Raw genomic sequence first — 13687 nt, 5'->3', positions numbered from 1 at the left:
GCTCTGTGATGGGAGAGGCCCTAGACGTTTGAACACTGACACATCACTTGTGTCCTCCTTCTTCTATCTACACTCCGGGCAGTTGTCGATTGTAGGCAGTCGGCTCATTCCTGAATCCCAGCAGTGCTTAAAGAAAGGACAATCCCAGTGTCTGTCCATGTCTTCCTGCTCCCTTGACTTTCCCTTAGCGCGGCGCTCATACCCTTCGTCGTCTCTATCATACCGACGATATTTTCTGTTGTCTACGTTAGATCGATGATATTTCTCGTCGTCTACGTCGTACCGCTGGTGTCGATCGTACTGACGCTCATATTTGTTCAAGAGATGGTCGGAGAGCGGTCGTTGGTACCGCACGTTTCTCACTTGTTCCTCTGTGATGTACCGTCTGTCATCATATCGGGGCCGGTCGCGTGGGCCGGCTTCCTCTTTTTCCTTGCCACGAGAGCGACTGCTCTCTTCTTTATCCCTGCCATGGTGGTATGCAGGCCCTGCCATGTTAATATTGAACGAGAAGTCTGGCTGACGCCTTACGGAGTGATTGCATTCCACCATGTTAACGCCAGGAAATGGTTGCGTGTCCACTTTCATGGCAAACTGAACAAAGATCAGACGGCCTTGTTCTATCGCCAATTGGATCTGCTGACGTAACACTTTGCAGTCGTTGGTGATATGGGTGAACGAGTGATGCCACTTGCAGTACGGTCTCCCGTTCAGCTCTTGCACCGTAGGGATTTTATGGCCTTCGGGTAACTTCAGCTGTTTCTCCTTAAGCAGGAAATCAAATATCTGCTCAGCCTTGCTTACGTCGAAGTCAAACCCTTTTGCAGGCCCTTGTTGTTTCACCCATTTGTAGGACACGGGGTTTGCCCCTCGAGCCCATTCAGCCACAGCTACTTCCTGGTCTTCTGCAGAGTCTTCAACTTCTTCTGCCTCGACCAGGCCTATCGGGCGTTTGAACTTGTCTTGGTACAATTCTGGGTGGCGCTGCTCATACAATGTTAATTTCTGAGCCATGTGCGCCAGTGAATTGTATTCCACTTGGAAAGCCAAATCCTTGAACGGTGCAGCGAGGCCCGACACTGCCAGCTCGACTGCTTCTTTCTCATTCAAACGAGCCGAATAGCATCGGTTCTTGACAGCCCTGAAACGTTGAATGTATTCCGACACCGTTTCGCCCCGCTTCTGCCGTACCTGCGCCAGATCGGCAATGCCAGCCTCGTTAGCTTCTGAATGATATTGCATGTGAAACTGCTCTTCCAGTTGCTTTCAGGTCCGGACTGAATCTGGTGGCAACGAGGTGTACCACCCAAAAGCTGGTCCTGTGAGAAACTGTGCGAAAAACCTCACACGCAACTGGTCTGATGCTGAAATCATGCCCAACTGTGCCAAATACCGACTCACATGCTCAATTGAGCTAGACCCTTCTGCTCCGTTGAATTTTGAGAACTCAGGGAGCCGATACTTGGGCGGCAGCGGAATCAGATCATACTCGTTGGGGTACGGCTTGGAATAGCCGATTGTTCTTCTCTTTGGCACGATGCCGAACTGGTCTCTCAAGATTGTACTGATTTGTTCCACGGTATGAGCTGCAGGGGTTGAGCTTTCATGACTCGTTCTGGTGACGTATTTAGCTAGCCACGCCTGTTTATCGGCGTCCACTCCAGAGATCCCTCCTGCTGCTCCTGAAATCCCTCCTGCTGTAATCTGGTTCGTGCGCGCCAAGTTATTGCAGTCTGGTACGTACGTGCACACGTATCCATGCGGGATTTCTTTAGGTGGTTCATGCAGGAACTGGTAATCACCAGGATCGCCTCCAACCTTGTAGACGACGTACGCCGGTGAACCCGGTGGCTCTGGAGCTGCAAGCGAGAACGGCAGCTGCGGTCTGGTCTGGAACGGTATTTCTCCCTGGTGAGTCCCTAGGGCAGGTCCTGACGGAGAGTACTGATGCTTCATGATTTCCTGAACCACGCGAACCGCAACGCTCTCGAAAGCGTTCACCAGGCTCTCAGAATGACGGTGTAGCGAATGAGCCACCATGTAATTAACTTCCTGGCGCAGAGCTCTGGTGCGTTCCTCCGAAGAGAGAGACAGATCTACTTCATCGAGAGCGCCTTCGGGTGAGAACCCTTTCCACCTAATGCCATGTGTACGAGTCCTCTCGAAAGAGCCGATGAGATCGGCTTCGAAGAGAGCTTTAAGCTCATCATACTTCTTCTTGAATTCCTCAGACAGCTCTTCGTATGTGACTGGTGCTTTCTCCACCATCTCAGCTGCAGATACTGACGCAGTTGATGTAGAGAGTCCCACCGGGTGTGCCAGAATGTGTTGCCTGCCAAAACCCACCGGCGAGCAGCGACGAGCAACACGAAGAGACGGGAGGCTCCCAGGACTGCTGGTGGGCCCTGGTCCCTCGGGCGACGGCCCGCAAAACTCCGGCACACGTCCTAGCTGGTGCAAGGGCGTGCCACCTGACTTATACCTGGTCAGGAAGGTGATGGATTGCTTCGATTAATTTCCTGCATGGCAGACACGTAAACATTAAATTCGAGCCTCGATCGGCTCTCAGGTTATCCTGTGAATCGGCTCAAGGAGCCGATCCACCCATGATTCGTATTGGATCTACGATAACATGGTGGTCCTGCTTGATCAATACTAAGTTAAAACGATCTACGACGATTTAGGGTTTTCACCGTATAACCGGAACGTCTTACACGTAGTTGAGCCTGGCAGATACGAAAGGTAACAGAAAACCAGCCCTAGCAAAGGCCTAAAAACCAACATAGAGTTGATTCCCGGAACATCTCTTATAGGATCAGCAAACCGTACCTTACGCACTACTGAATCATCCAACCCGTTTGCAAGGCCTAACCATACGGATATCAAACTAATCCTTGAAGAACAAGGAACAACCATAACAGATCGAATCTACTAAATAAAGACTAAGCAAGATGCTGTCCTTACGCCTAAGATAGATGCAAGGGCAGCTAGATATCCAGGGGCAGCGTAACTAAGCAAATATACTAGAAAAGTATCGATGCTAGCCCTAACACATCTATGATAATGGTGTTACTCGCCATCAACAAGGCTTCAAAGATCTGAGCAACACGAACAACGAATAAACAAGATGCTGCTCAGATCGCTAGATGCGATCTGGGCAGCATGGCGCTTACCCGGAAGAAACCCTCGAAACAAGGGGTGGCGATGCGCCTAGATTGGTTTGTTGTGAACGTGATCGTCCTCCTTTCTCAATAACCCTAGGTACATATTTATAGTCCATGGACTTTCTATTTTCGGAATAAACCTAACTCCGTACGAACTAAACTCTATCTCTTAATTCTAAATCTACCATAATATACAGATACACGGGCAATTTAGCCCAAACTCTCGTAAAAGGCCGATTCAGAAATATTTTACGTGCATATCCTCTAAGCCCATCTCAATCACGGCCCATCTCCCGACTTGGTTAAAATCTGGCGATAACAAATGGCACCTTTTATTATTATAATTCAAATATCAAATATGACACAATAAACTATAAAATTTATGGTTACATTTTACGGATAGTGATGTTGTATGCTAGTATATCTAAACCGACTGAACTAAAACATGATTTAATTGGTAGGACAATACCATTTGCGCCACTTTTGTCTAGGCGATAGGCATCTCGATGATACTGGCTTTAAATTAACACCAAGTTGAATAATAGCAATAGATTAGGACACCTGAGATCGAATCAGTAACTGGACGGTCTACAAATGGCATCTACGGCTTAGCAAAATATATCTAGCTAGCTTCTTGCTTAAGGTAGAACATAAAGGCGATAAGCATCTTACTCAATTCTGAAAAATACTAATCAAGTGGAATGCATATATTCCAAGACCTATACGATATTAACATCATATATGCAAAGGCAGCCAATTGCAAATTATGTATGCACACCATATTCAATGCAGCGAGGCTGATAATTAAGGCAGTCAAGCTTTTTTTTTTAATGAAACACAATATAGATGCATATGACTCACAAATACATATATATACTCAACTCTATGAACGCACACATACCTTACCTCTATAAGCACATTCAAAAGATTATGTCTAAACAATGATCGGGTGAATTTTAAGATTGACGAAGTCACCACAAACGTCTCACTATCAACGAGCATGTCACCTCCCACGCAAAGAATTTTACGCATTTCTAAGACACCAAAATCCCAAACCACTGCCCCCTCCTTTCATCCAACCACAGTTTTGTTTTACACAGCTGGTAACCTCATGTACGTGATTGAGGCTAGGATTTTGCATGAGTTAGAATTTATAGATTTTTTTTTAAAAAAAATTCGTACTTGCTTATATAAATGGAGACTTCGCACGCATCGACCTATGCACCTATGCATGCATGCAGGGTACAGGAATACGGAGACTTCGATTAGACACCTCCGCCCATCATGTCAGCGACAAAACCCCCGCATATCGTCCTGCTGGTGAGCCCCGGGGCTGGGGCCGGGCACCTCCGCCCGGTGGCCGAGCTTGCTAGGCGCCTCGCCGCGGACAACGGTTTCACTGCCACGATCGTCACCTACACCAACCACTCCTCGCCCACCCAGTACTCCGTCCTCTCCTCCCTCCCGCCGTCCATCACCACCACCGCGCTACCCGAGGTGCCCACCGACGATCTTCCGAACCACGCGCGTATCGAGACCCGCCTCATCACCGTCGTCCGCCGCACCTTGCCTCACCTCCGCGAGCTACTGCGCTCCCTCAGCGACGCCCCCGCTGGCGTCGCGGCCTTCTTGGCGGACGTGTTCTGCCCGTCGGCGCTCCAGGTCGCCGCGGAGCTCGGCATCCCCCGCTACGTCGTCTTCACCGCCAACCTCATGGCGCTCGCGTCATTTCTCTACCTCCCGGAGCAAGACAGCGCCACGACCTGCGAATACCGGGACCTCCCGGAGGCCGTCCTCCTCCCGGGGTGCGTGCCGCTGCGCGGCGCCGATCTCATCGAGCCCATCCAGGACCGCGCCAACCCAGCGTACCCGCTCATGGTGGATCTTGGGCGCCAATACCTCCTCGCCGATGGCTTCATCGTCAACACCTTCGACGGCATGGAGCACGATGCCATTAGCGCGTTCCAGGAGCTCTCTGACAAAGGCGTCTACCCTCCGGTTTACCCAGTGGGTCCCATTACCCGTCAGTGCTCCGACGAAGATGCCCAGCACGGCTGCTTACGCTGGCTGGACGGCCATGCAGCCGGCTCTGTACTGTACGTGTGCTTCGGCAGCGGCGGGGCGCTGTCCGTGGAGCAAACCTTGGAGCTGGCAGCCGGGCTGGAGGCCAGCGGGCAAAGGTTCCTGTGGGTGGTGTGTTTCCCCAGCGACAAGGACTGCAGCGCGGGCTATCTCGGGTCGCCTGCCGACAACCACGGCGATGACCCCCTGAGCTACCTGCCGGAAGGATTCGTGGAGATGACGAGCGGCTGGGGGCTCGCCGTGCCGCTGTGGGCGCCGCAGGTGGAGATCCTGAACCACCCCGCCGTGGGAGGGTTCCTGTCGCACTGCGGGTGGAACTCCACGCTCGAGAGCGCGGCGGCCGGCGTGCCGATGGCGGCGTGGCCGCTGTTCGCGGAGCAGAGGATGAACGCTGTGATGCTGGAAGAGAGGACCGGGATGGCGCTGCCGCTCAAGGCAAGGGAGGACGACGGCGTGGTGCCGAAGGAGGAGGTGGCGGCGGCCGTGAAGGAGCTGATGACAGGGGAGAAGGGAGAGGCGGCAAGGTTGAAGGCGAGAGAGATGCGGGACGCCGTGGCCGTGGCGTTGGCGCCGGATGGGCCAGCTCGCAGGGCGCTGGAGGCGGTGGCCAGCAAGTGGAAGAGCACAGATGGCACGGGCGAATGAACTGAGCAAGTATGAGTGCGTGCCAAGAATGACAAGAATTCGTGGAAAATCTGGCTTGTCCGAGGTTTGTGCTGCCGCACAACCTGCCGGTCTCCTAAAAGTATCATGTGTCAGAGAAATAAAAAAAAACTCAAAACAGAAAATGTCCTTTTGCATTTTCTATCAAAACTCAAAATAGAGGGAACAAAATTGTCCTGCTTGTGTACGTGCAGTGTTTGATAATTTTCACATACAAAAGCTTAAGCTCTCATAAAGTAATCACTTTTGAACGTTCAGGTGCCACTCTCATATACCCTTAACACAACTCACTTCGAAAATCAAAATCAAAACAGAGGCATAAGCCGTTCAACTTGTGGTAGTATTACCAACAGACCTACTTGCTTGTATGGTAGCAATTCTAAAAAAGGCTTTGTCCCATTAGGTAATGCTGCTACATCAACTGTGCCGTACCAAAAATTTTGTCTGCTAAAACAACATTACCAGGTGCTGCTTCAGGCATCATTTGCACCCTGGAAATGGCATCTGCTGCAACATCTCGCGTTGCAATAGTCTCGAGTGCGCATCACTCACGTCAAAACTACACCACAGACAAAATAACCCAGCAAAACTCGTGGAGTACAAAACATTCTAGCCGTCTCATCATCGAGAGCCGCCCCGGTCGTAACATGGTAATGCTAAACCACAACACCTTGTATAGTTCAGTGTTTCAGGGATCTAGTTCATCGCTTCTTGTGCGCCCGCCACTGTCTCAGGACGTACTGGAAGACTTCTTTCAGTGTAGCTTTGCGTCCCTCCTTGTAATTCCACAGCTCTGGTACAGCACAGCGGCCACTCGGGTTGTACTCGTTAAGTTCAAGAAGCGCCTTCGTTACCAAAGCATACACTTCTTCACCATACTCTTCCTTCAGAGCATGAAGCTTCTCATCATCCTCACAGAGAAGTTCCTACACCAAACCACACACGATAAGATAACAATACTTCTCCCACCCTAAAAAATGAAAGATGAACAAATAATTATTTGACAATGATCGTTATCAAATATCTTTGCCTCCAACTTAACGAAGTATTCATAGACGAACTGCAGAGTCTACAAATGTTGTCAGAACCACAGCTTAGCACAATATTTTGAGAGGGAAATGTTTATGCATGTTATGATCAACTCAAGACATGCCTAATTCATTATATAGTAATACAGCATTGCAGAAACTGTAAAAAATTTACAACAGGAGCTTTCCATGCCTTTGGTAGAAGTGAATTGCAGAAAGTTCAGGAAAACATATTACGGGCTTCAAACCCCAGGAATCATTTCATAAATGTCAAACAAACAAGACCCAATATATATCCAAGTTACCCAGCACAGAACTAAAAATGAGCACTTAATGATGAAGGAAAACTTGCCTCAGTTGAGTCAAGAACAGAGAACACAATATACTTGGAAATGTCATAAACTTTTAAAATAGTAGTAGTCAGCCCACAAACAATGTGAGCGCCAAGTGAAGCTTAAGAAATATCAGGTGATTCAATGTGCATGCTGTAAGAATTCTATAGGAAAATAGTTTGATTGCTCCACATATAGGTCCACAAGCAAATGCTAGATGCACTGAAAAACGACGATTAACTATAATTGGTATAGACGTGACCATCAGCTTCAGAGGAAGTCTTCATCAGAAAGAAAATCACTATTATTCGATTATATTGTATAGATCTCAATCAGAAGCTGCTAACAGTAACATAAAGTCTTCACATCTCAATAGAATTGCTTCCCAATACTAAATTAGCAAGGGGTCTATGAATCAGATGAACACTCTACAACTACAAGGTAACAAATGTTTTTGTATGACATTACATCAGTAAATCTACCTTAGGTAACGTGGTATTATCGGTATACATATGGTATATGTTTAAATTTCAAGATTCAGCGATCAAGCATCCATTGAATACTTACATATTTTACAAACAAAAAAAATGTATTATGCAACCTATTTGAGCTGCTTATGGATTAATTTTAAAATATGCATGTGCTAGCTTAGATATGCAGCATACAAGGACAAACAGGGTTCTTTAACAGAACACGGAAATGTAGCCCTTTGCTTGCTGTCAGAGGGATAGTTGTAATGCAGTAGGACTCTACTATGTATTTCCTTTGTGTTAAAATACTATCTTATCTCCTTGTTTGTACCTGTATATATATTAGCGTTGAGCCCATGGAATAGATCAATTAATATTCCACATTTATGGGGGACCAGGGAAAGAACACACTTTTGTACTAGATGAAGAAAAAGGGCAAGGATCCGGGTTAGTAATGTTACCAAACATTTTTTAGACAGACACAAATATAACAGGTTTTGGGTAGCATGAAAATATTCAGAGCAGGTTACCATGAGTCTGATTTTTGTACTATGGTCATATACTTTTTCAATTGTCATCTACCATTGATAAACTTTGATCAATATATACTAGGTATTTTCCATGTTTATGATTGATGCATGAATTTCCTTTTTCCTTTTTACATTAGTTTCGGAATCTAAAAGGGAGTAATTAAACTTGGTGCCTCTAATTGTCACCATGAGTTATTCATAAATAGAGATGTACATTGAAATGTTTCCAAAAAGGAAGTACAAATGACTCTATCTTACAAGTTATTATGGGTAAAAGGAGTGTAGAAAAGGAAAAGAAATTCGTACCGTTTTTTTTCCATCAACCATAACAACCCTAAAAGGGTGCCATTCTAGGTTTTCAATCTCAGCCTGCCACTTTGAACAAAGTATGGCAGCAGTAACTTCTGCATCTTCTATTGAAAATTTACTCTTGAGAGCGACTACAAATGATTTCAGATTAAGCTCGCCCATACTTTTAATGCCAATATTTGCTCGGCCAGTTGTAATATTCTGCAAACCCTGCAGAGTATGCAACAGACCAATAATGATCCTGGATGTTATACAAACAGTAGTGGACAAGTGCAAGTGCTCAATCAACGAGAGAACTTACATATATCAGCTTCTTCCGAGCATCTTGCAGCTCCTCGTTGCTCTTCTGTTCCTTGATAAGCAGAGTACGGTGGAGCGATTCCATTCCATCCATTTCATCATACTTGTCTTGTAACTCCTCACTGAGCTCATCTATTTTCTTCTTTGATTCAGATTCTTCCTCACCTGGCATATGCTTCATTACTTCCAGTTTACCCTGAAGCTGTTTTATTTCTAACTCGAGCTTCTGCTTGGCATCCAGTTGCTGCTCCAACTTGATAATCTTATCTAGAGCGGCTTGTTTCTCCAACTGAATTTCACCATTTATTCACAGTAAGACACTTATATAAATCATGTTAAAAAAATCAAGTGAAACACTATACTAGGCCTAAACCTTGTGTTTTTCCACAAGCTTGAGCACATTTTCATCAGCCCTCTGTTGCTCCAGTGTTGCCATCTTCAGGTGATTTGTTTTAACACCGTTCTGCATCCACATAACACAGCCCATAAGTTATACGCATATCCCAAAAAAGAGAAATTTACCTAACAGTGTCCAACATTTTGTCCCCACTCCCCAGCAACATGAACTCACTAAGTAAGAACATGTGCCCTGCATTTTACCCAAATTACCATGGTACTAAACCCTCTGCACTGTATTATTCGAAAAGACAATGTACGGTGGCAAATCAAAATACAATGATAGACACCAGAGATAAATAGCTATGTAAAGATCAAAGACCACAGGAACGAGCAACCATCCTGCCTAAATGGGAAAGAAAAAAAAAGAGCGAATAGAAAACAGAGTTCCATAATTCTGTATGAGATAAAGTCATAACAGAAACAAGACATTGCAGACCTTTTCCTTCTCGTGCTCAAGTTTCCTTCTATCAGAGACACTACGAGCAGCTAACTCGTCGAGCTGCTTGGATCTTGAGTCAAGGTCCTGCATCTTGGATTCCAGTTCTGAACGTCGCTTTTGATTCTCATCAATTATCCTCTGTGAATGGGCACGAGCAATTTGCTGCATCCTGTGTATTTCTGGTAAAAGAGTCAGTTCAAAAGAACATTAAATAAATGAGATCCAAACATGTTAAAAAGGATAGAAATGCATATGCTGATAGTTATACCATTGCAGAGCATATAAATGGCAAGAGATCAACACAAACCTTCAGTGTATTCACGGAGGATCTGATCCTTTTGCTCCATCATCATGTCAAGTGTGGTGGTCGTCTCATTGTACTTGCATTTAAGTTCTTCCACATGCCTTCTCTTTAGCTCAATCTCGCCAGCTAGATTAGCTACCAGTTTGTCGGTTTTGCGTGTTTCTTCATCCTCAACATCAGAGATAGTTTTCAAGTCACCATTTTTTTGAAGATATTCTCCGATTGGCCCTGGAGATTTCTGATCATCAGCTCTTGCAATCCAACCAAACATCTCTGATCCTCGAGGTTTGCGCATCTTCCAATCCAGCTTGCCATATCCTTCTGACTCAAAGTGATTTTCAAAGGCAAGCGCGCTATTGAAGCCAATCCAGTCTTTTCCAAATTCAACAATAGCATTCCCTGTGTGGCCTCTATAATTCCACAAAGGAATAACCTTCTGAGGGCAAAAGCACGAGAGCCTCTCCTTCAACCGGTTCCCACTCTCTCCAACATGGCGCCCATTTTTCCATTCAGTAGGTACATTGACCAGAACACCCATCCAGGGCCAGACGAACTGGTCATCTCTATTCTGAACATGCTGAGGATCCATAGCCGTTAGCTGGGACTGGCGGGTCACGTTGTCTCTCCCCTGCCGATAAGCTGCGGAACCTACTCCAGTTGTATGCTGCTGAAATAGGCTATCCGTACTCTGATTGCTTTTCCTAGAAGCTCTTTCCTTGTGAAACCTACTGACATGGAAAAACAAAAAACACTAAGGGCCCGTTCGGGAATCATAAAAAATTCTACACCTGTAAATCACATATTCTATATTGTCCTATGTAATTAGTAAAACAAATAATCTTAAACAACTGTTTGTGCACAAGGAAAATTTTGCAGGGAAATCTGGTGTAGTGGATCGATTTCATTCACTAGATCGGCTCTGAAAACTGAACTAGCGCAACCAATCAATTTCATCCACTGGGCCGACTGGCCATTTTCATTCGGTAAATCGTCTGAACACTGAACTTAACCATGAAGTAGCTGCAGTAATTTAATTTTCACTATAGTGGGCTGAAGTAGAGCGAAACATAATCAAGAAAGCACAAGACCAAAACATTGATGATCTTTCCAATAAAGTTTGAAGAGCCTTCTGAATTATACAGATGAAAGCACCAGCTGACAGATAACAAACCGGCACATGAAAGCACCAACATGATAGGCTGCAACTTGTTCTGAACAGTAGTCATATCAAAGATACAATATCATCAAAGTCAATTGCATAGAAACTTTCCAATATTGTCAAAACAATCCATCGTATATGCCTCAGGCACACATTTAAACTTCATGCAGGTTCAAAATCTGTGATCGAAAATAACACCACATGACTCGTATCCTATCCAATGAGATGAGCATTCATATATGTGCAGGTTAGCTGGCGAGATGAAAGTACTGGTACCGTAATGCAGGCACGTATGGATAGCTCACAGGACTAGCTAGCCTGTACAAAAACTGGAGCTAGTAGTTAACAAAGTGCACAGAACCATATCAGAAGGAGCCAAATAAACACACCATTGATCAAACTTAATGATTAATTATTCAGCATATGCATGCCCAAAGCAGCATAACTTAACTGCCGAAACCCATTTTTTAAGAGTGTCGAGTTATGTGGTCATTTTTTAAGGCTAGTTAGTAGCATTGAAGCAACACACAATAATATGCATCATAAATGCAGCTTGCAGTTTTTCATGTCTATAAGATGACAGACAGCATATACAATTAACAGATTCCAGATATATCGAAGCTATATAGCAACTGAGCAACATGAAACAGCATATTTGCATTTCTTAAAATATAAATAATAGTGTTCATTTCCGAAGTATCCACACAGACAAGCATGCAAATGTGAACTCAGATGCCAAAGCTCTTATCAGAAGGAGCCAAATAAACACGCCATTGATGAAACTTAATGATTAATTATTCAGCATATGCATGCCCAAAGCAGCATAACTTAACTGCCGAACACATTTTTTAAGAGTATAGATTTGATTCCACTGTATCTTCGAGTTATGAGGTCAGTTTTATCTAGAATAACAGTATAGCATTAAAGCAACACACAATAATATGCATCATAAATGCAGCTTGCAGTTTTTCAAATGCAATAAGATGACAGAGAGCATATACAATTAACAGATTCCAGATATATCGAATCTGTACAGCAACTGAGCAACACGAAATAACATACTTCCATTTGTTAGAAAATAAAGAATAGTGTTCATTTCCGAAGTATCCAGACAGACAAGCATGCAGATGTGAACTCAGATGCCAAAGCTCTTTAAAAACATGTTGAATTCGTAGATATTCTAGTCCAGCTCTGTGAACGTGCAACAGATGCCAAAGCTTGTCTACGTCTAAGTCAAATAGAAAAATAAGTTTTGCATCCATGTAATTAACCATGAAGACAAGGAAAATTGCCAACCCACAGGAGCTACCGCTGCTATTAGTTCACAGAACCTCGCAGATCTGAAGTTTGCTTCTCTAACTAAGATACTGCCACCACGGATATGTACTGTGGCCGAAGCACACTGGACGCTAATAATCAGCGAATCCAGACTCTGCGCGCGCCTTGTGCCTAGCGAAGTCCTAACCATCTTGAGATAGCAAGTTCGTAGTACGTTTCGTCCCAATCGTCTTCACGCTGCCACGAGGTACATGATTCAAGCACGCAATCGATAATCGCAGAGCAGAGCACGAGTACGGGCATACAAAATCATCGTCAGAGCAGCACGTATCGCTACCATCGTGGCCTCGTGGGTACGGAAAATTCGGGGGTGAAATCAGTGAGGGGGAGAAGATTCGGGATCGCATACCCATCAGGGGCCTCGCTGTCGCTGGTGTACATAGCGGCCCGCCGCGGCCGCCCACCCGCGCGCCTGCCTGCCGACCGCGCGCGCCGTCACCAGCCAACCTAGGGTTCCAAGCAGTCCACACGGATCAGCCCAATGTCGCTGAAACAGAAGGTGGGGAAGGGGTCGAAGCACGACGGGGAAGAAGGGAGCGAATCGTAGGGTTTGGGCTCACCTCGCCGCGCGCGGCGCCGACGTTGGCGGAGGGGCGTGCGTGGCCGCTGTTGGGTTCGGAGATTCGAGTGAGTGAGCGGAGAAGGACGTGATCAGCCAATCAGGGCATCTGGGGGTTGGGGCCAGGCCAACTTGTGGAGCGATCGAGTGACACAGTGAACACAAATCACCACGAACGACAAGGTCCAGCCAGACCGCTTATCCGGAAGTCCGGACCCAAACCAGGGAGGTCATTTTTTTTTCTTTCTTTCTTGAGAGAGGGGTCTTTTATTTGTTCTGTTTTAAAATGCAACTTACACATATTTTGAAATTATAAAAAATTGAGATAAAAAAACGCACGAACATCCGTGCTACGCGCTCAAAAAGTCTTTTCATGAAAAAACGACGTTTCATGTGACGTGTGTAAAAAAGACAAAATTCAGCGCTAAAAATAATATTTTCACAAGATAATTTTTCTCCTTTTTACATAGACCACAAGAAATAATGTTTTTTCGTCAAACTTGACGAACGACACATATATTATGAAGATGTACATGTAGATTTTTTTTTCAAAAAAAAAATTGACACTTCGAAATATGATTTTTTTTTGTGAAGGGAGCACATCCACCCAG

At 45.4% G+C, this 13687-nt stretch overlaps 2 protein-coding genes across 3 annotated transcripts; one reads left to right on the top strand and one right to left on the bottom strand.

Annotated features, from left to right (window-relative positions):
• Nucleotides 1–4382: 4382 nt before the first annotated feature.
• LOC127342986 (hydroquinone glucosyltransferase-like) lies at nucleotides 4383–6179 on the top strand. The gene has a single exon (XM_051369051.2). The coding sequence runs from the start codon at nucleotides 4449–4451 to the stop codon at nucleotides 5889–5891; it is 1443 nt and encodes a 480-aa protein (XP_051225011.1). The 5' UTR covers nucleotides 4383–4448; the 3' UTR covers nucleotides 5892–6179.
• Nucleotides 6180–6272: 93 nt separating this feature from the next.
• LOC127342985 (factor of DNA methylation 1) lies at nucleotides 6273–13205 on the bottom strand. Of its 2 annotated transcripts, none has more exons than XM_051369049.1 (8): nucleotides 13078–13205; nucleotides 12867–12964; nucleotides 10024–10748; nucleotides 9714–9895; nucleotides 9252–9341; nucleotides 8880–9167; nucleotides 8576–8788; nucleotides 6273–6835 (listed from the first exon to the last, which is right to left on the bottom strand). In XM_051369049.1, the coding sequence occupies exons 2-8, from the start codon at nucleotides 12896–12898 to the stop codon at nucleotides 6611–6613; spliced, it is 1755 nt and encodes a 584-aa protein (XP_051225009.1). In that variant the 5' UTR covers nucleotides 12899–12964; nucleotides 13078–13205; the 3' UTR covers nucleotides 6273–6610. The 2 variants fall into 2 exon arrangements, with proteins under 2 accessions (XP_051225009.1, XP_051225010.1); XM_051369050.1 differs by having other exon boundaries at nucleotides 10024–10745.
• Between the last annotated feature and the right edge of the window lie 482 nt (nucleotides 13206–13687).

Source organism: Lolium perenne, chromosome 3 (genome assembly GCF_019359855.2).
Source record: "Lolium perenne isolate Kyuss_39 chromosome 3, Kyuss_2.0, whole genome shotgun sequence".
In the NCBI taxonomy this organism is placed as follows: Eukaryota; Viridiplantae; Streptophyta; class Magnoliopsida; order Poales; family Poaceae; genus Lolium; species Lolium perenne.
This window is presented reverse-complemented; position numbering and strand designations above follow the sequence as displayed.